Genomic DNA, 23,633 nt, shown 5'->3' with positions numbered 1-23,633 from the left:
ACGTACGCAAAGAACACCGGCACTTCCTGACTTCCCAGGTGGGCTACAGCTTATCGGCCAGCATGGCGCCGCCCTTCCAAGGCTTCCAACACCTATGGGTTGGCGAGACCTGCTCGCAACCTAGTTCCGAAGCTGAGACTGTTCTCACATAATTGATGTTGGAATCGCTCGACCTGATCCTAGGAGCTGCCACGCTTTTTGTGAGGGGAGTCCTCGTAAGGAAGGAGTTGTAGGATGCAGGGGGAAAATTCTCAATCCAGTGAATGACTCCATAACTAGCAGCCAAGCCAAGTGTGCGATAAACCAATCCAACGAAAATTGGATTCACCGCATTGCAGTCGGAAGCCTTCAATTTGATTATAGGTTGCTTATGCCTGCGAAACCCAAACAGGAATGGTCCAACTTTCATGCCCTCCAAGCTATCTCTAGCTCAGCAGTTAGGTCAGGGTGGTGACTTTTCCCTACGATTGATCTGTTGCTCTTGTGTCTAAAACAATTCCTTGCCCTCCTACTATTTGGACGCTCAAACCTTACCCATCGGAATAACACAATGGACGCAAAGGTCAACCTTTCGGTTCCAACTTACGCCGATCAATACTATTTGGGGTTCCAAGCACTCTGCCCTAACGATAGAGAAGTGCTCTACAACCACTTTCTGGCGACTGCGAAACTGAGATTGGAAAACAAACCACATTGGTGGCCAACCGCCGTTGATTGGGATTTGATTGATGACGGGGTTTTGGCCACTGTGAAATCGAGGCTGGAAGTGGAACCTAAGTGGTGGCCCACTACTATTGAATGGGGCTTCAAAGATGCCCCTGGTATGGAAGAATCCGGTCAGTCGTACCCCATGCACTCTTTTAGCACTAATGCTAATATATGTACAGCAAAATCGGCAGCCCTAGCATGCGTTTTGAAAAACTACGACCACCAGGACCTTGCGAGAATACTCGACAAAGTTAGCGGGGAGCTTTATACAACAAATTGTTCCACAATAGTCGACCGATTATTCGCGATTGGGAAACCTCAATCTAACACATCCCAAGAAATCTTGAGTACGGTCCGGAACGGAGAGATCGTTACCAGCTTGCTGATGATTCCTTGTTAGGGCCCCAAAACCGACCAATCGACCCAAAGACCGCTCTGCGAGAGTCCCTGCCAATAAAAATATTTGCACTGCGGAATCAACAATCCACGAGTGGTAGCTTGTTCCGTAGCGGTCGTCCGGGATATGTTGGCTTCCGGAAAAATACCGAAGCAAGAACTTACGCCACGCCCGTCGATGTTAGTAGCAATGCTGCACTCGTAAACGCACTTTATGCGCGGGTGCTAAACGTTGAATACCTCTGCAGGGAGTTGCATACGACCCAGCCCCAACTTGCAAATCTTAAGCGAGGTTTCTCCATCGACATAGCTTCATACTCTCAGCAAGGTGATTTGTTGTATGTTTTTCCTTGATCCAAGGGGTAGTAAAGAAAATATTGCATACTAAAAACGGGATAGGACAAGCATGAGGCCACTCAAAGCACACTATGCGAATTCTGAACTAATATTGGCAGATTCTCAAGGTAACAAGGTACCTCTTGACCCTGTCATTGGTATTTGCATTACCCGGGCTCCCGTGATCGGCGAGCTATTTGTCGTCGAGCTCGAAGACCGTCGAGAAACTCAAGAAGTGTCATATTATATGTATGGTCAATCCCTGGGATGAGGAAAAAACGCACAAACTAACCAGACACATCAAAGCGCTTATTCAATTACCATGGCCCAATCTTCCGAACTTAGGAGTTCCCTTATATACTTTTCGTCGGATTGGGACAAGGTCTCGGACACTGTTATATCGATGGAACTCTTCAAGAGAAGCGCCCAAATTGGAAAGTAAAGCATAGCTACAGTACAAGCTATTACTACTCTCCCAACTGAAATTATAAAACAAACTGCAAAATCGAATCACAACCTATGAATCAGGATGAATCTATCAGAACACTCATCCAGTTTGACCCTATTGCATTGCTGCCCACGTCTCCGTCTAACTTGCCTACATATAATGTTCAAAAAGGAAATACTGTAAAACCAGACATTGAAAAACATAACTAATAGAAAAGCCAAAAATCCCTGTACCTGCAAAGTAATGCAGGGTATGCTTGGTACATCCCGAGAATGATGCCACTTTGCCACTTGTTCTTCATGTTTTCCTCAAACCGCGGAACAATCAGAAGAAGGTGCGGTCTGGAAGGTAGCCGAGGATGCTTCCGACACTGATGACAAAGACCTCGGTGTCGTCAGAGCGGAGGACACCTTGGTGGAGGATATCGTGTCAAAAGCAATACATCGGCTGCCATGCTTGAGTCCGTTGTCCAATGTACATGCCGACTTGTCTCCTTGGTAATTGAAGAAGCTGACCAGGCCAGTATCTTCCACCTCAATCCATGCAACTGACGAATTGTTTTTCGTGCCGCAAGCCCCCACGCCATTCACAGGGTAACCTTGAGGGGTACCGGTATTGAGGTGCAAATATACAATTTTGTTAGTACATCGTTGCTAATTTCCACCCCCAGCATTTGCTTACAGTACCATGCGTCAAGGCCTTGGGGTCTTACTGATCTTCAAGTCCTTGCTCAGCAAAAGATGCAGCACTTTCATGACGGGCTTCCTATTATTGAGATACTGCGGGTCATGAGGGTCATTTTTTCAAGCCTCCCTGCTGGTGAAACTTGGCTTCCATGTAATTTACGATATCATCGGCCAAGACCATCAGTTTGATAATGCGGTGATGAAATTGATTATCGAGATACTTATCTATTCGTACATCTTCTATGGAAGGTTAGCGCGGTAGGTCACTTCCAACAAATCAATTATACGCTGATAAGTCTGAACCAATGTTTCGTACATTTTTAATGAAGACACCGAACGGCATAGAATATGGCTACACAGTTGTCGGCAAAGGCACCACTTCGGGGTTGTGGAAAGAAGTTTCCCGCGAAGCGCAGGTTTATCGAGTGCTGCGCAAGGCCCAAGGATCTACTGTGCCTATATTCTTGGGTACGATTGGACTGGCAAAAATCTATTATCTTCATGGCGCTGGAGAAATCCGCCACATGATCGAAATGGGCTGGGGAGGCTATGGTACAGCGACGATAAAGCTGAAGCAATGCTTCGCCGCGAGACTCACAGATCAAACAAGGAAATAAGAGCCCTCGGTATCATCCATGAAGACTTGCGGCGAGATAATGTGCTCTGGAGTGAAGAGCTTGGCCGTGCTTTGATTATCGACTTTCATCGCTCTACTATAATATGTCGACCGAGTTTACAGCGGTCGGGGGCAGCCAAACGACGACGACCATGTCAAACAAAGGCAGGAGATGTAAAACGTCTTTGTGTTTCGTAACCTCCTGTTTTGTAGCAAGGAAGCGTTCTTTTCACTTTTTGAATTAGCGATCTTATATATGATACCCCCTTTCGTTCTCATCCAGTCGATCCGAGTACTGTACAACAGAGCGAGTCATGAATTTACACCTGAAACTAAATTTTTCAAAATAGCACTGAATTTTCACTGGATTTGATTGGGTTCTTTCCTTCCTCCTTTCATTGTACGTCAGCGTTTACTCAGTTCCTCGATATGTATCTATGGCCACAATTACGGCGAAGGACATGACAAGAGCAAATTGAAGACGGAATGCGGGCAAGAGCTGATAAATTAGGAGATAAGTCTGTTTCTTCAACCACACCCTTGGTCGGGTCGGGAATGGATGACTGGATGGCTGCCGAGGCACCGAACGTAGGTGTTCCGGTGCATGGTGGCTCACCTTCGCGAAGAAGGTGGTCCATTTGGCCATTATGCTCCACAATGCTTCCTGGCTCAGGAAAGCGAATGTCCAAGTTCTCTTTCGTGATACAGCCATTGATATTAGCGACGAACATGGGTGGGAAAGTAGGCGTTTGCTTTTGTATGTCTTTGGGCTGTTGCGACGAGCCACTAGCCACGGTGATGGGAGCACAGTTCATATACATCTCACGAAGTCCAATGCGGTTGAACCATGTCCAAGCTAGGGTGTATTTCCCGGGCTGAACGCCTTCGGGGATTGCAAAATCGAGGTGAAGGCCATTGTCTGCAGTGGCGCCTCCGGCGAGTCTCTCTGCCTTTGTAGGACAACCTCCTTCATAGGACTTGATAACCTTCCATTTAGAATCTTTGGTGGGCTCACGGTCTTCGGTCAGGCTCAGTTGGCATGAGCCCCCACCGTGTGTCGCGCTTCCTTTGAACTTGATAGAATTCTCAGTGCCGATCTGATAGATTGTCTCCGTCGAAGGAGTCAAGAATGCATTTGTGCGAAGTTTGCAGGGGAAATCGCTGCCATGTTCAGCGAGAGGAGAGTTGTTAAGGGTGTCTTGACTGTATGGCTCTGGCGAAGTCATGATGAGATGTCCGCTGACCACGCATAAGACGATCATCTCCAACAGTAGAACATATCTAGTGAGCATCATAACGGTGCCAGTCTAGCTTGGTCTTCGCTTGATTGAGGCACTATTTGACCAATCAAATCCCACGTATTTTAAAGATCGAGAATCTTGGAAACCGGGGAGACATTTCATATATAAAAGTATACAGCAAATCACAGAACCAAGACTAGGCGTTAATTAAAATCATTGTGAAAGAAGGCTGGTGTGATTAAATTAGGGTCTGGCTCAGAATAGTGACGCCACGTATAAGTGCTTCTTTAATTCCCATCAGCCAGATAGACGAATGAGTTGAAAGCGAATCAAGTTAAAAGACGGCAGAAATAGTATTAGAGGCACAATGCACAATAAGACCGATCCATAAGGTGGAAATACGTGTGCAATTTACGGTATTGTCGATAAAAGAGCGTTGCAAGCTTACAGTGCCGAAGATTACCATCTGATAGTTTAGACTACAGTATCAAGTTTAAACTTGAGGTGTGTTGCTGTGCGATCTGCTACAGACAGGAGACACTTCCGTCAATATTAGCAAGTGGATGTGTCAAGATCGTGCGGCGTTGTTCCGGGTCCCGAAACTCATACCAGAAAATGACGGACTAAGCTCACAAAGTATTCTGCTCCTAAAAGGTGGACTATTTTGAAGGTTCAACGGTTATTCACCAGAGTCAACTAAAGTAGCAGAAATGCATTGACTGCCACGCAGTATCATGACCAAAGAGTACAAATCTATCCGTGACAATAAGATATTAGTACCAGCTTTTGCTATAGACATATGTTTGAGATGCTGTTGAAATCGTGTGCGCTGAGGCAATCAATGTACAATTAACGCAATTTTCTGCATCTTACTTGCTCGCATCTTGGTCATGACTTTGCCCACTACCGGTGCGTCATTATGTCCTTTTCCTCCTAGATTGAGCTATAAGCTTTTATTACTCCAAATAGTTTGCCAGCCGCTCCAATTCTCTTGATGCTGCTTCAAAATACTGAAAATGCCCAGATCAGCTGGCAACATGTCTCGGACACATCAAAAACCCCTTCCCCCGCTCTTGCCGGCTCCGACTTTCGCAGAGCTTCGTGTTCAGCATGATGACACAAAGTTCGCACCAGTCAAGCTGTCAACCGCAAGGACCAATCTTGTCTATTATCTGGACTCACAGATACTGCCAACCTGGTCCAACCTGGATGATAGCTTACGAAGAGCTAGTCGCATTAATGTTGCTTCGCTGCAACATGGCAGTCGGGCAGAGCATGGAGTCATCCAGGTCTACTACTGCCCCTCAACTTCTCATCATCCCACACTTATCCCGGCCCGAGACCATGGCAATTCGGACTTCTGTCCTGGCCAGGAAGCAAACCATTGCCTTGAGTTGACCTCCATACTTTGCTTGCCACCAAGAATTTGTCAGCCACACCAAGTTCCATCGATCTCACCTTTCGATTTAGCTGAACGGCAGCCGGGGGCTGATTACTCGCCAACGCAGACTATCAACCCTGCACTGATATTTCCGAATCTTCCGACAAGTAGTTCCGACTTCTTGGGTCTTCCAGGAAACCCTGACGCAAATGATGAAGCCAATACCATTCCCTCTCTTACCAGTATCTCCTTTGACCAGTCACCAGAGCAATGGCAGAAAACCCATGAGACCAACGTGGGTATGAAAGACCCTTCACAGCAAGACCTCAACGTCTATATCAAGCAGCCTAGGCATCTATCGAATGCAAAAGAACAGGAGCTTAATACGCACACGAGAAAATTCAAGTGCAAAATTATTGGCTGCACAATGGACTTCAAGCGTCGGGATCACCTCGAGCGCCATTCAAGGAGTCATTCAAAGGAAAAGCCGTTTGTCTGCTGGGTACCTGGATGTCACCGTAGCTTTTCACGCCGCGACAATCTCAAAGCCCATTGTACGAAGACACATGCGAGATCCGGTGGTCGCAACCGCTATGTTGCTTCCCTCGACAAGATGAGTCCCGACTACGATCCAGAGTTCCGTGGTCCGCTGTCATTTGACGGGCGTCCGCTCTGATTTCAGCATCTACCAGCCCCTATCTGAGCTAAGCCTTGGCAATTACCGATTTCTACAATAACAGTAGACATTAACGGATTCTTTCAGATAGCAAGCGAACGAGGCTAAGTAGCTTGAGCTGATCCATTTATACCCGGTTAATCACGTTCTGATTGAGCTGGTGCCGTCCAAAAGTACATGATCCTGAGATTGTGACGATACTCGGGCCTCGCGCCCAATCATGATTCATTATTGTTTACCCGAAACATAGGAAAGAAGCTCAACGACAGCCTCACGAACAGTTAAATCAATGCCGCGTGGAGTTAGTGTCCTTTTATAATACTATAATAATGAAGCGATACTTTCGTGAGATGATATTTTAGATTATCAACGGGGATACCCGGTGAGACGGCCGACGGTGATGTCTCGTTGATCCCGATGAACCATCAACGATTCACGAAATCCACGTACATTAGCCCATTCTCTTTTCTGAATGATTGACTTTTGGCTTTTTGACTCTGCCTTATTAAATAATCATCGCGTACAGCTTTCTATATTAAACCTCCGGCAACTCTGCACTGTCAATTCAGAAGCTCCTGTCACTTCCTCGCAACGACAGTACCCGAGTCCTTTTGATTCAGATGAATAAACTTGATCAAAATGGTTTGTGAGAATTGATTCTACGGCGTGCTTGTGCTGACAATAGACTAGATGACGACTTCGATCTCGACCTTCACGCTATCTGGCGAGAGTCTTCTTGCATCCCGGCGCCACCGCCATGTCTTTGCGCGGATCACGAAAATCCAGGACCAGACTTTCACAATGACTTGAATTCGGTATCACACAAGGGACAAGGATTCCGCCCGGTCGAATATCTCTTTCACCTCAACAACGATAACCAGCCGGGCTTCAAGTGGACAGGTCCAGACCCTCTGTCAGTCTCCACTCGACCTGAGGACCTTTTCCTTCACATGTCAGCATTCTTTCTTTTTGAAGAGGTCTACTGGGTGGAGTTGAGGCTTGCAAGATTGCATCAATCTACCGGCGAGACAATGGGTGAGCATCTATTCTTCCTGCCCCGTGTTGAAACAGTCATGGGTAATCTACGTCGGGTGCGAGGACAGATCCTAGATATCATATCCCTAGCCACTGTTGGAGCAACTTCTCCCGTCTTTAGTTTATCTCTATGGCCGCGCACAGAATCGCTACCTTTTTCCGGTCACTCTACCCTTTCTCCACTAGCGACATTACCCAAGATGCCACCTCTGGACCCGTCGTTCTTTGTACATAATATCCAAGAAAACTATAGATGATCGTGATGCAACTCGTGTGATAGTACTTGTGTTTCGATTGCCTACCAGTAGTCACGTAATTGCAATGGGCTTTGTACAACATTATCGAAATAAACACGACCGTCAAAAGATTGACATTACATCACACTCAAGAAATACATACAGTGCAGTAGCATGATTCCCACTAGCAGCCCCTACTCAGTTCTTTGGCATCCACTAACATGCCCAGGCTACTTTTCGAGCATTGATTCCAACCGTTAAGCACGACCGCCAGTCGCTCCCGAGTTGATTCCCAAGCCTGCTCAAAAGACAGCAGTCGTTGTCGCTGCTCATCAGCAGGAAGCTGAGGTACAACCCCCTCTTTGCTCGGGTCGATGCTGGCCTCCTTTGAAAGTTGCAGATTTTGATCAACATCCTCGCCACGGAGGTGTTTAGGCACACATGATGCCCATACACGTCGATGAAGCCCCACAGTTCGAGCCGCTTGAAAGCCCAGTTTCGCATCCTCGCGTTCAACGTTTGCTAGCGTTGCCAAGATGGGTTGAAATTGCTCGATCAACAGAGTTTCTTTCTGGCTGGTATCCAGCTGCGGGTAGAAATTTCTAGTGGTCAGCCACGAGATATAATACTGTATAGGATGCATCTGGCTTACCTGTCGTGGTTTGGGATCAGAAGCATCCTTTAGGTGGCTTTCATCAACCTGGATTGGAAGCCCACTCGGCTCATGATCTCCTTCACTGTTTTGGTCCTGTACGTTCCTTGCAGTATCCATTTTATGACAGGGGAAGAATCAGTTTTGATTTAATTTTGTTCAGGGGATGAAAGCCTCTCTTATAGTCTGCTTGGAGACACGTTACGGCCTCGTTGGGGTTACGACAGAGATACGGGTATCAACGGACTCATTTATTTAAATGCTGTTGTTGGTTGAGCAAGCCTGTATCCTTGCTGATGGATGTGCTAAAATGCATTGGCTTGTTCCAGCAGCATTAAACATGTCCTGCGGCTTCGACAGCTTCAAACATTCAACGGGCAATTCCAGAAGCTTGACCAGCCGGTGAACAATTACATATTTCCAATCAGTCTGCACTCGTAACTGCTTGTTTCCAGTTGTCGGCAGCAAAATCCCACAGTAAGCCAGCCTCAAAGGCGGTGTCTTATCAACGTTTAATCAACGACCATCTCGCCTCAACTAGTCCTCTTCATCATTCATGTGTTTTGCCAACCATAAATTAGAGGCCATGTTGAAATACACTCGGACACAGATGGCAGAATATTTTTTCGACAGAATTTGTTGAGGTCAGTTCAGCCACTGTTAAGGGCGAACAATAACTTTGCAGTCATCTAGCTCTACGGCTTTGTTGACACTTTCTGCTGTTTGTCTTGTCCATGTTGTTTCAAGAGGCCATCTCTTTGATGCACTTTAGATCTCACATAATACACTGATCGACTCTCGATCAGTCATCGTCCTTGGGACCTTCTACTCCTTCTCTCGCCTCCCTTTTGACACAAGAATTCGGATTCATGCTTAGTCTGAGCGGAGAATCACAAGTGGTACAAGGTATGGCAACCTTCTCGCAAAAAAAAACATGCGCGACGGATATGTTTTCCCCAAGCGACACACCACTGCTCTGCGGCGACAAAAGCGAGCAAAAATACCCGACCGAACACGTACCCATTGAACAGCCTAACTTAGAGTTCCCCCGGATTCAAACCTGTGAAGTTAGTCCTCAGGGCTGGACATACCAATTACATACCAGCCAAAGCATTAATCATGGTCTTTTTTGTCGACACGGGGGTTGCTCAATGGACCCAGGCTCCAGCCATTGCGGATGGCGGCCTGTTCTCTGCTGGTTTCGATACCTACCTATTTCGGAGTCTGGTCCTGGCTACTCTGACATTGTGCCGAATGCGTTCGGAACGTCCTCCTTGCCAGTCTCACAGAATAGCAATGTTCCCTGGCTAGAGCAGCTTGGAGGGCATCACATTTCCCAGAATACGCAGGCTGTAGAGGCGTGCCAGGTCATTCCACAGGCTCTCAATCCAATCTCCACACAAGATCCCTCCAACTTTGATCAGGGAGGTTTACAACACAGTACCCAAGGGCGACATTTCAATTGCACAATTTCGGGATGCAAGCGCCAATTCAAACGCCAAAAAGGCTTGAGCCGTCACTTGACAAATCATTCAGGAGCGAAACCTCATGTTTGCTGGGTCCCTGGGTGCCAACGCAGATTTTCGCGACGCGACAGCCTCAATGCCCACTATCAAACACACGGCAAACGTGGGGGCCGCAATCGGTATGTGGCTACTCTAGATAAGACAGGAACCATGTATGACCCGGATTTCCGTGGCCAGCTAAGCCCTGAAGGGGGGCCACTTGACTATGCTGGCCATGAGTGATTCTGGCGCTCGAGATGTACGTGGCACTAAGTTTCACCTGTTCAACTTTATTGTATTAAAAGGAGAATAACTGGCGTAGAGTAGAAAACAATGCAAATGTACGTCATCTTTATTATCTTGTTCTATGAATCTATTTCCCTTTTCAAACGCATATTGCCCTTCTGTGGATTTTTAGGAACCGATTCGATCAAGCGCTAGCTGAGGACCTCGAAAGAACTAGCAACAGTAGACGATAGCCCATAGATCGGTTCGACGTCAGCGTCAAAATGGTGCGTGGTATAATCAAAACGGATGAGGATTGTAAAATTTGAGTTGATTTGGGTCCGAGGGTCAACGACTTGGCCGGCGTGCATCCCTACTTTTTTTGATGTCACTGTCACACGATAAAGCAATTCCTTCGGTTTTTTCTATCCTGTCCTCCAACGCCATCATTGGTCTTCCACATCGGAATGTGAGATGAGGTGAATGTACCGTGAGAAGGAGGTTGCTGTCATGAATTGGCGCTACTCTTGGCCCATCCGGCTCAGGATATATCTTTGGGAGAGCCAATCATGTATACATATCGTACATCTCCAGCACGAACAAGGGACACGCGCCCCGAATCTGAGAAATATACGTAGTCATAGTGGTCATGAGTAAAGCAGAATTCGCACGGCCATTGTTTGGTTAGCGTTGTCCGCTCAGATCTACGTCCGAATGAGCTCCCGGCCCAGCAAGATCAGTTTATCCGATCCGACATTGTTCACCGCCTGAGGCCATGCACACCCTCCATGATTTTCTGCCGAACCCACTTTTTGTGATTGGCACTCTGGCCTCCAACCGCCGACCCATCGCCTTGCCAGGATTGTCTGATATCGACCAATGTTTCTCCTGAGAGCCGCGCGGACTGTTCAGAGACCGTATGTGCAACAGGAACGGGGGCCGGCGTCCAAGTGGGCTCAAAACTTGTACCAGCACTGCAAGATTCTGCTCGCTCCGAGGCTGTCATCCTGTCGGATTTTACATGGTCGAAAGGGTCATCGCCAGTCCACCAGTTGCCAGAGGGTTCAAGGTCCAGGTCAATTAACCGAACAGTACCCGTCATTCTGGGATGAACGACACGGCGAACTGCTGCGCGTAACGGGTTGCTTGCGCATACTAAGACCAGTCAGCGCTGGCATAATCCAAAGGGTATAAGTAGTCATACCAGAAATCGCAGTTTTTCCGCCTCTACCGTCCATGAAACGTGCTAGCTCCTTTGTGATGTCAATGGGATGGAAACGGTACTTCAAGCGCGTTCGGTTGCGGTAACGAATCTGGTCCGCGGGCTGAGTGCCTAGAATATGCGTGGTGAATTGCAGGATCTATATTGAGTTAGGCCGATTTAATGTTAAAAATTCGCAGAAAGGGATCCACTCACATCAAATCCCCGGTCATCTCGATGTTTATGCTCGGGACAATCGTCTCGGTCAAACATACGGTCAAGCTCGAGGATTTGCGATATTTCGTTCCCTACCCAATGGGGATGGTCTATTTCGGTAAGCGCATGACATTGCAAATCATCTGACAAGAAGGGGACACTTACTGAAGTTTTGCAGCTTAACTTGCCACAGAACTTGTAGCCGTCGCACCGTATTCTTCCGGCTTCGGCTTTCTTCAACGAGGTGTCGTATGAACGGCAACGCACGGAAGAGTCCAATGTCTTCAAGTACAAACACGACGGTCCCGTACTGTCCCAGGTAAGGTGGGTGCCCGTAAGGACCCAGCACGCACACTGGAAAATGAACTGTGGAGTGTGCACGATCCGCAGCTTGCGCGATCCTACCAGTCACACCCTGCCCAGGTCGGGTCACTATGTGTAGCAGACGAGTTGGTGCTTCTGGGGGGTTTTGCACTGTAGCCACCGAAGCCACGTGAAATGCAGGAAGCTGCAAGCAGGATCTGACTCCCAAGCGTGGCATCCAGAGCTGCACATACTGCCCCGGTCGAGCCACCCACTCTACTGGAACCACGATATCAAGCCATAACAGCCGGTTGGAAGACCGCGCGAGGGCTTTTCGAGCGGTGATACGCCACGACCTATGGACCCACATGCTGTGCAGGCAAGTGACGGCACTCCAGGCACATCCAGCGCAAATACCACCCAGTAAAACCCATCGGTAGGATGATGCTCGGTCGATCAAATGGTAGAAAAGGGCGCCGGTGGCGATCGAAGCTAGCACATAATGGACCTCGAGGCCGAGTTGCGGCCACCGTCGAAGAATTCCAGCAAGCGTCCAAGGCATGATTGAGATGAGACTGCATCCGGCCTGTTCCATATAAGCCACTACTAGTTACTACGGGAAATGGGAAGGTTGCCGTTCTCTGTGGCGCTTCACGTACCAGGAGTGGAATGACGAGGGGAGCTCCAAACATGGTATTTCGAGCCATTGTGATTAAGATGGACCCATGAAGAAGGCAATGCAGCACGCAAATGCGGCCTAGCCACCGATGGGCCCATTGAAACGTGCCTCGTTCGACACGGTAGATGTGGGCCGGAAGACTGAAGCTCAACCCGGAGTAGAGGGGAACAAGGTGTGTGACCGCCAGGCATCCGGCTCGCCTGTGCACATCCGCCCAGCTCTGAGCATGAAAGGTGATTACAATGACGTTGGCAATCACCAAGGTTGCAAGTATGCCCCCTTGCGAGTATGACGGGATATCCAGCGACTGGAGCACGTCTGGTGTTGGCGCCCGGAAGAAGCGTCTCCAGGATACGGTGCGTTGTAACCTCAGTGGTAAATAGCTGAATCGGAGTCCAAGGCTATAAGATATCCAGCATACAAGAGTGAGGAGCCCGCAAAGACCGAATTTATCTTGGATAGGAGCCCTGGCAAGCCACTCGACAAACTTTGAAACAGGGCGGGACATGCTTTGAGGCGAGGCAATACTGGATCGCAGCAGGCTTATATCTCAAGTTCTATCGGTAAGCCAAATCAGGGCGTTCCAGTGCTTCTGCAAGGGTGGTCGAAAGCACCTTGCAATGTTGATGCGGTAATCATGCTGCTGGCGAAAAAGATGGGAAGGTCTCTTTGTACAACGCGGACTGAGATGACGGGTTGACGATTGACGATTGAAATGAGCATCACCGACAACATGAAAAACGCTATCTATTGCATAAGATGAGGCTCGTCCAGTCTACGATCAACGTTGAACCACAAGTATACACTGATCAAATCGCTGTAATATTATGCGGTTGTTCATTATCCCATACTTCCAAAGTTGAGCCCAGTCAACGTCCAGAGAGGCTTTTTTAGATGTCGCATGCCCGCCTATTAAATTGGGCAGTGATTGTCATTGTCAAGACGATCAAGGTGACCGTGGACAGCGACGGCGACCATAGATACTGTTGTGACTGTTCGCCCTTGGGGCTTTCACACCAGATTTTTCAATGACCTAGTCGTTCTGCCTATCGATGCAGTCTGGATCGGACTTGTCCAAGACGCAAAAACATCTTTTCCGAGGAAGGCGGTCGTGTCGTAGCGAACATGTCTCCGAGCTGTTTTACTGTATTGAATTGTTTCGATCTAATGTAGATTCGACAAGACCGCACCTATATCACAGCATTTGCGTTTTATAACTCCTTCTACGTACTGATGTTGCAGATCCATTAATAAGGCTTGCTACATCTAATTGTGGCACTTGGTTCCTGGTCTGAAGTTCCTCCAATAGGATGCGTGGTGAAGACCATTACAAGATATTTCTGGCTCTATTGTGAGTGTGACGGTCCAATCACAAAGTAAAGCTATCACAAGATTTGAAATACTCCTCTTATCATTCATTTGGCAGCGTATACTTCACAAATGGATGACAGCAGCAGTAGTACCAGCCTCCAGCTTCCATGCAGGTCCTAACAGTGAGTGATGGGCTTGTGAGAAGAGGTTGCATGTATATGAGAAATTTCCAATAGCTCAGCAAGAATAGTCGCTTTCTCTCTGCTCGAAATTTCGAGTCTGAACATGAGCTTTGCCCTAGCAAGCCATGATTTACCGTTCATTCGTTCCAGCAGGGAGGAAAGTGAGTCATTGGTTAGACTGGCAGGGTCAAGCGCATCAATCGTAAAGTTTGCCGGGTCCAGGGTGGAATACATCCAGATAAACCCGTTGGAGTACTCAAAAGAAGCTGCGCTCGCGTTCCATTTTGAGACCAGCGTGTTGAATAATGGCCCGAAGATTGTAACTGGAAGGCCGACACAGACGTACGCTGCCTCTACACGACTGTCTTGAAGCACAGTCCTGAGTACCGATATAGCCTGTTCGGTGGATCTTGAATCAACAACGACCGAGTCAGATATCCAGAATTCGGTTGACCAGCGGTTGGAAGAAAAATCGCTTCTCTGCATCAAAGGACGTTGAAAGCGAGAGAAGCCTTTCCTGAGACGGCTTGTTTGTTTTTCTTTCTTTGAACCGAGAAGAATGATCTTCAAATTGGCTGAATGCGCTGTCTGCAGAATCCCAATCTGATAGTCATGCGGTTCCAGATTGCTGAGCTGGGCTTGAGGGAAGACATGAATGACGCCATTCTCTATGGATACGTATTCTCCCCGGCTATCAGCTTTGTTTGCTGAATGGGCTGGTGGAATTATGTTGGAAGAGAGAGTGACGTTAATACTCTGGCCACAGAGCTTTGACTGCTCCCACTTCCAAACGAGCTCTTCAGTCTTCGAATATATGAAAGGGACTTTGGTGACTGGGATTTCTGAGGAGTGATCAGCATGAGGACAATGCTTCCTGCTTTCTTCAGTATTTTCGCAAATGGCCATCGGAGTCATGCCATACCAACTTTTACGCCCCCAATGCGACAGAAGCGGAAGTTCCAGTACTTTTAGCATCAAGGGCGATATCAACGCGTTGCTGTAACAAAATCTTTTGACCAACCCACAAGTGTCAGTCTCTGACAATGTAGATGTACGAAAGCAGGTACGAAGTGGGCCTTGGGAATGAGATTGATGTATGAAAATATCTGAGGGCGTCTGCGTGAGACTCTGATGCTTAAGATAAAAGTTGCACTTCGCGGAGGACTAGGTGTACTTAAGTATTTCCCCGTTGCAGCCTTTCAGCAGTGCTTACGCTGAGCAGCGCTTCCATTGTGCAAAATATTTTCTTTCTTGGTGAGAGTAGAGAGGCGCACATGTTGATCGAACTGTTTGAGACTTTTGGCATCGTGGGAGGCGTTTTGTCACTCAACGTTGGATACAGCACAAGTTCTTTTTGGCTATAATTGTTCCGTGCAACGCGTGACAACAAGCTTACAAAGAGCAGAATTAAAGGTGTACATTGATGCATCCAATGGAAATACAGAGACTATTTTATTTGTGAGAAGGTTATACTAGGACAATGTGCAATGGACAAGATGCAGATGCCTAACAATGTATGTAGATGTTCTCTACTATGCCAACATGGCTAAATATCTGGGAAAACAACTCAAATGATGGCCTTCTTGCTAAACAGCGACATTGCTTAGCACGCACAACAGAGAGCCACTTTCCTGACAAATTGAATAATGAAAAGCTGCAATACCAAGTCCAAATCAAACCTCCAAATCCCTCCTTATCTGTGGTTTTTCCTGCTCCCAGGACTGCCATATCACTAAATATTGTACAACGGGACCGCCGTTTTGTTCGATAGTACGTTTGGTAACTATGCATAGCGGGACTTTCTGGCCATTCTGAAGATGTCAGCTTATATACCTATACCCAAAACGGTATCCCCAATTGACTTACAAAATTAGAAGAGTCATTGGAGGAATACTGGCTGTCATTGAAAGACGCAGAGGATCTGTTCGAATAGGCCGATTGTTCTCCATCGGATACCACGAATGCGCGGTCTTCACTTGTCTCCGAAATATCATCCTCTGAGATAAGATCATCTGAGTACTCGGAAATGGACTCTTGTGCTTCACAGTCACTGAGTTCGTTGTGCGAAGACATGGCTCCGACAAAATCAATGTCTTCTTTCGAGGCCGTCTCAGGTAGACAAATTGGGTGCGAGCAAAATATTGGGTAATATGGTGCATGTCGCGGGTCCAATCTGGTTCGACGCCCAGTTTTATAACCACGGGTCTATTCGATCTTCGCACTTATAACTATAGCCAGTGTTTCAACAGGCGAGCAAGGGCCAAAGAAATGTAGGGGTGCTTCACCCGGCTTATGGTACAAGACCAGTGGTCAGTTGATTCACCTGATGAACCCATGATCAACAGGGTTGCAGTAAGAGATTTTGCAACGTGTACCCGCGTTGACTCAACAATGACGAAATTCACCGAACTCAGCACCAAGGCAGGAATGGATGGGTTCGTCAGGACAGCCATATATAATATCTGACGCGAACACTGATTCCTGGGACCCAGCGGTTACTCTGAAATAAAATTCTCACATCGATCTCGCTTGGTTTCCTCTCATTTAAACCGGCTGGTCTTCTCGCAGGTGAAACACCTTCTAGCGCGATGTGTTCGATTGGGGTAGACATAGACTCGTCACCTACCCCGGTATCGCGGTGTTCGGTATGTCTTCACCCGGAGTCAGTGAAGTGGTTCTTACTTAACGACTTACAGCCTTCCGCTGGCCAACCGAGAACCCCCTCGGCCAATCTCACGCGATTCGCACCTGACCGCCGACACTGGGTACTCTACGAGACCGCCCAGGAGAACGACTTCTTATCCTGGTGGCTGGAGACCGAATATGGACAACAACTGACCAAAAATGGACAATACAATTTCAGATGGTCGACTGAGTCGCGTTCTTCGAAGGTGTGGAGGCACTTTGACCAGGTGGCAGAGGTCGGGTCTGGTCGACCCAAGGTCGTGTGTCGGTCTTGCCTGGCGCCGCTGAATCACCCTCATCACCCACATCACAAATCTCATGGGACCAGCACAATGGGCAAGCATCTGAAATCTACGTCTTGTCGCAGAAGCAAGGAGAAGGTGGCCGTTTCTGCTGTCACCTCAGGCCCAATCCAGGTGGCCCGTGCGGGATCGGTCCCCCCAAGGAGCAGATTCGACCAGGCGCAGCTGAAAGATCAGCTTCTGCGGACAATTACAACCGCAAACCTTTCATTTGGAGTGACAGAAGAACCCACATTCAAGGAATTGTTGAACCTGGTCTATGCCGGACCCCACGGTTTGGAGCTTCCCTCGTCAAAGCAACTCCGCCAGCATATGCACGATGTGGCAAGTAGCTATCAAGAGTCGCAATTGCAGGATCTGCCCGGGGACTCGAAAGTGTCAATCGCCTTGTGTTGCTGGAAAAGTTCATTGGGACAAGATTGTCTGGCTATGATAGCGTATTACTTTGATACAGAATGGAGGTACCGAGAGGCCCTGCTTGGGCTCGAGATGCTTTGCAGGAATGAGACAGGGACTGACCCGGGGGATCAAATATTGGCACTGATCAGGAAGAAAGGGCTCCTCCGTCGGATATTCAGCGTGATTATCGACTATAGGGTCGATGCTAACTTGGCGCTGTCACTACAAGAGAAACTTGTTTCTTCTGGCGGTATCAGCCATCTTCAGTGCTTTTTTGGCGTTCCTGGCACAGTGCAAGCCATACAGCTCTCTCTTCGGCATTTTTCTGAAAACATTACAAACTTACCAGAAAAGGTTCAAAATGTGCGAGCAATATCACACGTCAATGGTTGGACTGACCCCTCGAACGGCGACGAAATTATGATTGTCTTGGAAAAGGTACATCCCCTCCATCCATTGACGAGAAACATTTTGACTGTTGTGCCTTGTAGATTCGGTCATTTGCAAAGTACGTCAACGAGACCAACCAGAAGCGGAATGCATTCTTATCTCTCCAGTCCTCTTTGGTTCGACTGTTACCATTAGATGATGCAGAAGACGGCTGGAAATCGTTGTTTTTGATGCTGAAGCGAGCCAGCAGCTTGAGAAAATTTATTGACCAATATTGTTATGAAAGTGGGAATTTACAGCATAAATTAACAGATAATGACTGGCGGAAGGTCGATTACCTGGTGCAGCTGATAACACCATTCATTGAATTTACCACAGCTCTATTGGCATCGAAAGAGGCGACAGTCCACAACGTCTCTTTCGTGTTCAAGGCACTGATGAAGCATATCGACGAGTCAGCTGGGATATTAAGAAGAAAGTCAGCACCGTGGAAGCGGACCTTATTAAAGGCATTCCTGCGCCTACGGATGGAGCTTGCAGAAGTCTATGAAAACACATTCCAAAAGTTTGAGGTCATGTATGGCACTGGAACATTCGTTGCGCCCCAATACAAAGTGTCCGCATTTGATGACGCCACGTCATCACAGGGCTTGGGCTCTGCTGGGCGCTACATCGAACTTTTGAGAATCTTTCATCTACAATATTCACCCCAAATGCCCACGAGCCTGTCCTGTGCAAATGGACTATCTTGTTCCCCGCAGTTGTTAGGGCTTGAGCGGCTTCTACACCCACTAGCTGGTCCGTTCCATAGTTCGAGAGGTGAGCCAGATGAAGTTGATCAATATCTCCAAGAAGGTCTGTCTATACTGTCCAGTGCATGTTCTATTCGACACTGACCCACTGCAGGGGCTGTCAATATCTCGCCATGCTCGTACTGGAAAGATCGTCAACACGAGTGGCCAGTTCTCAGTCGATTGGCCCGAGATCTACTCTCTATTCCAGCTACAGGCGCTGGTACGGAACGTCTTTTCACCGTTATAGAATATGTCCATGCACGTGGGGGGTATTTGGATGACTCTGCTATGCAAGACTGGGTGATGTATGTGTATTCACAGGGATCAGAAAAAGGTCACATATTGGTCGACCGGTTGGATCATGATACGGCTGACGAAGAATGGGGGCACTTTGAAGTAGAGACGCATAGACCAAGCCCGATCAGCGATGATGAATGGGACTCAGTCCAGGAAGATATCTGCGAGCCCTCGGGGGATGACGAAAACAGCGAGGTAGACACAGTGATTCTGGAAGACTCACCTATGGATGCGGATGCAAGGGAAGAAAGCTCATTTCTGCTCCAGCCTGTCACATGGTTCATCAATAGTGTGCGAAGAAGGTTTTCAAACAGAATAACTGTGACATAGAGTTGGTAGTATGATTTGCCAGTATGATTCAAAAAAAATGCGCCGTTCCGCCTTTTCTGCAACATAGCACTCGCATTGCGAAGTAATTGCCGCTGGTTCGCATTGAGCCACGCCGAAGTCAAGGACATGAGTGGATACAGCATTTGCAGCTCGGTTCATATCATAATTCTCAACTTCAGCATGGTCAGTCTTACTGGAGTTGTGACAGACATGGTTGCAATGGGCAAGCGCCCTGCGCTTGGTAGATCTTGGTGATTACTCGCAACTCTTTCGGTACAATTTTCATCGCTTCATATCTTGCAAGTTCGAAAAGTGTAGATAGCACTTGTAGCATGTGTATGTGAATTGTATTATTGGTGGAGTCATGTGCGTAATGAAGTAGTAGTGCGTATCAGGCTGACAGGTCAATACCATCAGTACAGGATATCCACCAATAGCGCACGTTCAGACTCTATCCTACAAGCACCAGATTTTGGACCCTTAGCATCAGTGAAGACCGGGCCACGACACCACATCAATCTACTCTATTGTACTCTCATCGAGGAAAGATCTATGCTGCTTCCGGTACATGTATCTATTATGGCCCTGGTAGCTCGAGGGAGCTTTCCGTTCCTGCTGCTGCCACGTGGTTTTAAAGCCTCATGTGGTTCTCAAACGATGTTGGGTCGCTTTTTCATATCTGATAACGGGAATGTGTTCAAGTACATGTGTTGGATTCTTGAATGAAATATAAAGGTCGAAATTTCGATGGACACCAGCAATGCACGAAGAATTGGATCTATCACCCGAATTATTGTGAGGAAAATTCGACAATCTCACCTCAACCCCTCATATGACCAGCATAGCGCGCGCAAAAGGGGATGAACAAGTGCTTATAAATGGCTTGAATGCATAAATTAGCATACCCAAATACTGCGCACCGCAGCCGACACCAGCGCATGTTCTGTCCAGTTATCATCTGGATTATAAACAAACGATGACCCTCAGTAAATGATCCGACGCTGAAATGGAATCTAATCTACCTTCCAACCCCGAAATCAACAAACATCAGATGCAACAATTCTTCGCACGCAATTGTAGCCAGTGAAAAAGCACATACCATCACATTTGAAAGTTGTACACCTTTGGGGCCTGCTATATCAAGAGAAGCACGATGCTCAGACTTGGAGTGCAATTTTTATTTTATTAGCAAGCAACCAATCGTTCGGTTCTCGCAAAAGTATAGATCGTTATACTCTGAAACACCCGTAAGGAACATGACAATTCCTCCTCGATCTATGACCATCATAGAGGATGAATTCCGACGCTTGAAATGCATTCGAGAGATTGACCTAGATGATCATGTTTTGGCATTTCTCCAGGAAGCCCAGTCAACACTCGCATACAAAGGACTGCACAACCCGCGAGGACCTTTTAAACGGTCCCTGATCCATTACGCGGCAATGGGTAACTGCACCGAGCTGCTCCTTTATCTTCTACAAGATGGCACCGCGAAAGACGACATCGACCAGAACAAACGTACGCCTCTCTCCTGGGCTGTAGAATATGGAGCATGGGATGCTATGAAGATCTTGCTCGAAAACGGAGCGGACATCAATTCCATGGATGATATGTACACAACACCCTTGACATGGCTGATACGTGCGGGTCAGGGCCCTAACCGATCAGCCATGATAAATTATCTGACGAAGCATGGTGCCACGAAGAAGGGAGCTACACGAGCTTTGATCAAGAGAAAGACTACGAGAATGTTTTCCTAGACACTGTTGTATTACCTTTCTTGGTTGTGAGGAGGCTGTTTGATCTGTGACCTGGCTGAAGGGATCTCCCGACTCCTTGTATTGTTCACAGTGCTCAAATTGTCTGTTTTAGAAGACGGCGAATCTGCAATCCAATCATTCCTTATCGGTCTCCAATCAATCATAACCTTTGTTGATGCGGTCAAGTTCTACTGTAGCTACCTTCTTAGTTAAATTCCCGAACATCAAGCTTAATGGAGAAGTACAATAGGCCAAAGGGAAAATGGTTGAGACTGCCAAAATGATCGACTTATAGGACGGTCAGAATACAGATTAGTTTTAGGTCTTCATTTTCCGCAAGTCCGACGAACTAGGCGAGCAAACATTTAGTATTCCATGATTTGTCTTTTCACTCCTGTATCGTTTCCATTTCATGTGGTGTGGCCATTGCATCAACAGCAACCCTCTATTTCTTATGTATTGCTAGACTAGCCTTTGCCAGGAAAGAATCATCGTGAGACAAGGCGCTCTATTGTAGTTCAGAGGTATATACCTGGTTCCTGATTGTGACGGAAAATATGTGATTATATATACAAGTAGGAGCCAATCTGATTAGGAATCAACCTGGTTGTCTGTATAGATATCTCGGAGCTAATTGGATAGTGCGGCTTGCTTCCTGATCTGCACCAGCCTCATATCACAACACAATTGACAAGACCCAGTACTAAGACGTAGTCCATACGCTCAAAACTCTGGCCAATTAAAAGAATCATAAAATACTTGCAATACACTTGGGTCCAATGCACCAGTCTAGTAGTGCACGGAAAGGGAAAACGTACAAATACCTTGTCTACGATGCTACACGGCCAAGCAAGATAAATGTCTCCTCTAACCAAAGTTCTTATGATATTTATGTTTGAAAATTCACTTGTTTGTTTCTTATTTCCATTCCAACGACACAAATTGAGCAGCATAGAAAGAGCAACGAGTATCGGTGTTAAGACATTTGGCCTAATCTCGCACCACAGTGCATAGTACTGCCTCCGTATGCCCACCATCTGATGTCCGTACTATTCTCGCACCAGACCAGCTCCACTTTGTCGAGATTCTTAGATATGAGGGCGAATGTATCGGAGTAAGCGCGTATAAGTCAAAACCCAAATCCAGGCCAGCTTGATACCTCTCAATTTCATTTCCGTCGCGCCCATCTCTCTGAGATAAGCTTCGGTCGCCGCTAGGCTTGTCACATCAGGGTCTCCGCCGTGTAACAGCCAGGTCAATGGCGTGCCACTCTCATAATCTGAGGCATTGATATTTGCTCCTTGCGCTAGGAGGAGTTTTGCAACAGTCAATGAGCCGTACTGGGCAGCCCAGGAGAGGGGAGTGCGCCCCCACTGGTCACGGGAATCCACATTGGGCTTCCTCTTTAGGAGATAGAGAAGGAGATTTGTGCAATTTCCCATGGCAGCATAATGTAGGAGAGACCTCTTGAAGCGATCCCGTTTCTTGAAACATCCTCGCGACTGAAGCGACGAATGAGCTTCTTCCACAAATGCCACTAGATCGTCCTGAAGAGCAATCTCCACGACGAGTTTCAGGCGGTCAAACTCGGATTCAGTGTCGAAATAGCTATGACTGGCTTTCATTCTCAATGAGGCAATTGAGCGTGAGGAGTAGAGCTCGAAAGAATGTAAAAGAGACTTTAAACGGAATTGTTCAGAACTCAATGGAAAATTCTCATATATTTGTCAAAGTGCCCTTGGATGAAGAGAAAGAGATATCAGGTCACTCCGAGCGTGAGGAATAATCGACTCCAAAGTGGTTGGATAGCTATCGTGGAAAGCAAAGACGCAGGGAGTCGAGGTATTTATATTTTTGGATCATTACTCAACAATCAACTTTGATGCCGAGCAGGAAATAAAAGACACCGGTGCCTAGTTGAGGCCTGTTGTAAGCCATGCATTCGTATAGCCAACATTGCTTGTATTCGGTTGACGGCTCCTGGGACGGGTAAGGTTTCAATATGCGGAGCAAAGAAGCATTTCAAGTTGGATTTACGCGCATGAAACCAGAGGCACATCTTTTGCTGGGAACGGAATCTCGTTGTAAATTTGGGGCTTGAAGGGCCCTTTAGTTCATCAAGGCTATAATATGAAAAATGTAGCGTCGAAATCTACCAGCCTACGCTTTAGTGTTTAATCGGGAAATTGTAGGACGGCTCGGGTACATTCAAAGTTCCGCTTACGAAGTCTCTCATAGTCTATTTTTGCGGTTTTCAACCAAATGCAGAATGAAAACCATCGTCATCAAATAGTTGGTCACGCTGCTGTTGACGTTTGATAAGTTCCAGGAACTCGTTTCTTGACCCTGAACTCTGTTGCTCGTAGTCGGACTCAATATATGCAACGTACTAAGGTCATGATGTTGAATGCGCCTCATCTTTGTTCAGAAAACAGACAGCGTTTTCATAATTTGCCACAGACAACATGCAGCCCCTAGATCTCTCAAGGTAAGTCTATAAAAGTCTCTACCGCCTTTCCCCAGATACTTGACTACACAACACAGGACTGGCCGTAGCACACAAGACATCTTCAGATTTCAAGCCTATTCACCTCGCCTGAAGATAAACAAGATGCGGTTCTCCGTCATCATGATTCTCGCTAG

The 23,633-nt window shown here is 47.2% G+C and overlaps 8 protein-coding genes across 8 annotated transcripts; 5 read left to right on the top strand and 3 right to left on the bottom strand.

Annotated features, from left to right (window-relative positions):
• Positions 1 to 550: 550 nt before the first annotated feature.
• Positions 551 to 1,391, top strand: N7511_011231 (uncharacterized protein; the record flags this gene model as incomplete). Its single annotated transcript, XM_057133608.1, has 4 exons — positions 551 to 836; positions 888 to 1,055; positions 1,109 to 1,284; positions 1,353 to 1,391. 4 exons carry the CDS (start codon positions 551 to 553, stop codon positions 1,389 to 1,391), a joined length of 669 nt encoding a protein of 222 aa, XP_056978726.1.
• A 1,506-nt stretch (positions 1,392 to 2,897) lies between these two features.
• Positions 2,898 to 3,191, top strand: N7511_011230 (uncharacterized protein; the record flags this gene model as incomplete). Its single annotated transcript, XM_057133607.1, has 1 exon — positions 2,898 to 3,191. One exon carries the CDS (start codon positions 2,898 to 2,900, stop codon positions 3,189 to 3,191), a length of 294 nt encoding a protein of 97 aa, XP_056978725.1.
• A 415-nt stretch (positions 3,192 to 3,606) lies between these two features.
• On the bottom strand, positions 3,607 to 4,416 carry N7511_011229 (uncharacterized protein; the record flags this gene model as incomplete). The annotated part of the gene is made up of 1 exon (XM_057133606.1): positions 3,607 to 4,416. The coding sequence occupies one exon, from the start codon at positions 4,414 to 4,416 to the stop codon at positions 3,607 to 3,609; it is 810 nt and encodes a 269-aa protein (XP_056978724.1).
• Positions 4,417 to 5,468: 1,052 nt separating this feature from the next.
• N7511_011228 (uncharacterized protein) lies at positions 5,469 to 6,488 on the top strand (the record flags this gene model as incomplete). The annotated part of the gene is made up of 1 exon (XM_057133605.1): positions 5,469 to 6,488. One exon carries the CDS (start codon positions 5,469 to 5,471, stop codon positions 6,486 to 6,488), a length of 1,020 nt encoding a protein of 339 aa, XP_056978723.1.
• Positions 6,489 to 10,901: 4,413 nt separating this feature from the next.
• Positions 10,902 to 13,048, bottom strand: N7511_011227 (NADPH oxidase family protein; the record flags this gene model as incomplete). The annotated part of the gene is made up of 5 exons (XM_057133604.1): positions 10,902 to 11,296; positions 11,346 to 11,502; positions 11,559 to 11,668; positions 11,724 to 12,447; positions 12,521 to 13,048. 5 exons carry the CDS (start codon positions 13,046 to 13,048, stop codon positions 10,902 to 10,904), a joined length of 1,914 nt encoding a protein of 637 aa, XP_056978722.1.
• Positions 13,049 to 14,136: 1,088 nt separating this feature from the next.
• Positions 14,137 to 14,744, top strand: N7511_011226 (uncharacterized protein; the record flags this gene model as incomplete). The annotated part of the gene is made up of 3 exons (XM_057133603.1): positions 14,137 to 14,375; positions 14,406 to 14,481; positions 14,628 to 14,744. 3 exons carry the CDS (start codon positions 14,137 to 14,139, stop codon positions 14,742 to 14,744), a joined length of 432 nt encoding a protein of 143 aa, XP_056978721.1.
• Positions 14,745 to 15,706: 962 nt separating this feature from the next.
• N7511_011225 (uncharacterized protein) lies at positions 15,707 to 16,106 on the bottom strand (the record flags this gene model as incomplete). The annotated part of the gene is made up of 2 exons (XM_057133602.1): positions 15,707 to 15,844; positions 15,900 to 16,106. The coding sequence occupies 2 exons, from the start codon at positions 16,104 to 16,106 to the stop codon at positions 15,707 to 15,709; spliced, it is 345 nt and encodes a 114-aa protein (XP_056978720.1).
• Positions 16,107 to 16,621: 515 nt separating this feature from the next.
• N7511_011224 (uncharacterized protein) lies at positions 16,622 to 19,230 on the top strand (the record flags this gene model as incomplete). Its single annotated transcript, XM_057133601.1, has 4 exons — positions 16,622 to 16,678; positions 16,730 to 17,857; positions 17,911 to 18,664; positions 18,716 to 19,230. The coding sequence occupies 4 exons, from the start codon at positions 16,622 to 16,624 to the stop codon at positions 19,228 to 19,230; spliced, it is 2,454 nt and encodes an 817-aa protein (XP_056978719.1).
• Positions 19,231 to 23,633: the final 4,403 nt, after the last annotated feature.

The sequence above is a fragment of the Penicillium nucicola genome (genome assembly GCF_028828085.1).
Source record: "Penicillium nucicola strain IBT 29836 chromosome Unknown utg000012l, whole genome shotgun sequence".
NCBI classification, from domain to species: Eukaryota; Fungi; Ascomycota; class Eurotiomycetes; order Eurotiales; family Aspergillaceae; genus Penicillium; species Penicillium nucicola.
The sequence above is the reverse complement of the archived record's forward strand: the minus strand, read 5'-3'. Positions and strand labels throughout refer to the sequence as shown.